The 3,017-nt window shown below is 40.5% G+C and overlaps 1 protein-coding gene across 8 annotated transcripts in view; it reads left to right on the forward strand.

Annotated features, from left to right (window-relative positions):
• The window catches only part of LOC111250050 (sushi, von Willebrand factor type A, EGF and pentraxin domain-containing protein 1), a 79,925-nt gene extending 77,360 nt beyond the window's left edge, over positions 1-2,565 (forward strand). For all 8 annotated transcript variants that reach the window (XM_086987300.1, XM_086987303.1, XM_086987301.1 and 5 more), the window contains 2 exons: positions 647-830; positions 1,058-2,565. In XM_086987300.1, coding sequence (XP_086843426.1) covers positions 647-830; positions 1,058-1,307 — 434 coding nt within the window. In that variant the 3' untranslated portion in view covers positions 1,308-2,565. The remainder of the gene's footprint in view (positions 1-646; positions 831-1,057) is intronic.
• Positions 2,566-3,017: the final 452 nt, after the last annotated feature.

A 3,017-nucleotide genomic window follows, 5' to 3' on the forward strand; every position in this document is an offset into this window, starting at 1 on the left:
ATTTACGCTGATGCTTGAAATTTTTTCATTGGATGTATCTGTACGTGACTGGTAGACGATGGCAGCCAAGCACTGCGTCATTCAAAGCCGAATATATCTCCATAGAGTTTCAACAGCGAGTCACCCCGATGATAGCGAACCGATGTAAGGCTATGTCCACTATTGAATACTTTTACAAGGGAGTTGTGTGTATATTTAACTCCGTTTTTCCCTTCTGTGTTCTCTAGATAATGTAATTATCTGTAACAACGAAAGTTGTTTTCATGGCCCTGTTGTATCAAATTAAATAAAGATATTAATGAATAGACAAATCATGATGATTATCATTATTTGCTAAACTGAAACCGTCGGCTGTGTTTGCAACATGTACATATGACTCGAAACTACTAGATAGAAAAACATCGATAGAATACTATAATCGTTGAGTTGATGCTGTATTTGGAACGTTATATACACTCGATAATGCAGTAATCAACAAACAAACTGCAATGGCAGGTCCTTTCCTTCCGATCGAACTATGTTTGTCACCGGAAGGAATTCGTATATTTGACATTTGATTCCAACAATCTAAAGGCTAGTTCAGTAATAATGTCGTATAAGGAATGGTTTGATCACCACTGCTTTTGTTTAATTCACGTTCATCCAGGAACCCCAAGACACCCCGGAAAACAACTGTTGCACGTAATCTCGACTACTTGTACGGTGGACATGGCCATCCAGGTGAGGTGTTCGGACCGCCCCCCTTTCCGCCCGCGCACCTCACACGAATTTCCCCCGTCTACTGCCCTGACGAAACCGATACAGTTAGTACCGCCGCTGACGATTCCGCGGTAAGTCTATCTGGTATATACAGCTAATTATTATCAGTGACCATTGATGCTCGATTGCCAAGTCATCTTGGCTACCCAACGAAAATATTCGCCTAATTTGCATGCATCAACCTAAAAAATATCGGTAGTTTTGCACTTTTAGGTTTAGCATTCCATGTAAATTATTCGACATCGATGTAGACCAATACCAGTGCGCACCGACAGTCCGTGGCATAATTCCTTTCTAGGTGCTCCATAAGAGCTACAAACGAGCCTGGGACAACCTCAAAGTTGACATCCAGGACGAAGGCCAGCGGCGCGACGACTCTTCAACGGATCAGTCAGGTTTCAGGCGGCCGAAAGGGGCCTGGACATACGCGCCTGTTACACGACCGAACGACTGCTAGCCGTCCCGAACGGTTTGGATCGAACACGGTTACGTCTGCGACAAAGCCGTATAACCTGTTACATCTAAATTTGCTACGCAGACAAAGCTAAGTATCATTGGTTGAATCAAATATCATCATGACGGAGGAGTTGGAGCTGAAAATCCGTCTGGAACGCGCACTTCCAGCTCGTTTCTCTCAGCCATCGGCGTTCAGACCGGTCTTTAGGCATCCAAACGACCTGTAAACACACATGCAGCAAACACAGCAAAACTATCATTATAAACCTGAACATGTTCATGTTCAACAAACGAGACAACTAGATTCTAATATATTTATATGGCTGCCACGCCCATGCTGGAGTAGATGCAACATTTGGACAAATACTCAGATGACTATCTTTATGAATACCTGAACATGCATTGATGAGTACTTAACACCACGAAAATATGACGCAAAACAAACTAAGTTCACCTTAAGGTTTTCGCATATAAAAACATTGGCAACTGACAGGTCAGTGTCCGGTTTAGCGATTACTCGACACGAAGAAAAATTCTACGGAGCAGAAATTACTATAAAGCAAAGAGTATTGTTTTACTAATGCATACTATGTACGGACAACCTTTGAAATTCGGACGGTACAAATATCTAGAGAATGACATGGACCAAGACGCCGATAGCAAGGGAAGGTCAAATTGTAACGATCGCAACGATTCTGATAGCTACTTGCATGTGTATACATGAGTAATCTGTGGGTAGATAGAAAAGCCCATGCCCGAAAACTCAAAAGCGACAAGCACATCTCACATATTTATTGGACCCGTTCAGCAACAGGTTCAAAGCAAAACGGTCCGTGGAACGCTAGGATCGTCCTGTAGATAAAGTATGATTAGGTAGTCATGTTCGGACACGTATGGATACATATATGCATAGAGAGGAGAAAAGGTGGGTAAAAGATGGCTCAAAGGAAAGCAAAAGCGAGCAGCTAGATAAGATAAATAATGATTTTATCGATGTGGGAAAGCGGAACGGAACTGCGTGAGGACAGGAAAAAATTATGGACGATTGCGGCTCGAACAGATACTGGTTGTCTAGTACAAATCAAAAACAAAAAAGATATACGAAATTTGTGAATTTAGGATCAAACCGATTATATCGCCGCTTCTTTGACCGGTGTATGCGGTAAATGTTTTTTTGGCAGGAGCAATAAATACTAGGTAATATGGTAAATCATGAAACGTTACAATAGCAAAATAGCAAAACGCATGATCATGACACGATTATATTTGCCTGTGTATAAACGATAATAACATTGACTACTATACTATTCAAACACTAATAATAAAATGTATGATGATCAAAAGAAACGACTTTTGTATTTTGCCGTCGTCTTTTCACAATCCGCCATTAAATAGCCGCGTGTGAGGATTAGACTAGGTCCTCTCCTGGAAGTTCTACTTTTTTTAGCGTGATATCTGGATACTTCAAGGTAACTTTGTACAATTGACAGCCGATGAAAATTTTATGGTCGAAACCCACATAATGCATCACTTGTCTGCAGGTATTTAATGAATTGAATGGAGTTTCGCAGTAATGACCACAAGAACAACTGTCCAGGTAGGATGTAATAATGACCGATACAAAAAATAGAACTGGGCGACTGTCTAACCGCAAATTTTTTCAGATTAAATATAATTATGTGTGTTGCCCGTATTATAAAGTAGTCGCGTTTTCTTTAGTAAGGGATCATATTAAAGCAAAGGAAACATATATATATATATATATCTTAACAAAACTAGAGAGCCAAAAAACAAACAATGAG

The sequence above is a fragment of the Varroa destructor genome, unplaced genomic scaffold (genome assembly GCF_002443255.2).
Source record: "Varroa destructor unplaced genomic scaffold, Vdes_3.0 BEIS01000004.1, whole genome shotgun sequence".
Taxonomy (NCBI): domain Eukaryota; kingdom Metazoa; phylum Arthropoda; class Arachnida; order Mesostigmata; family Varroidae; genus Varroa; species Varroa destructor.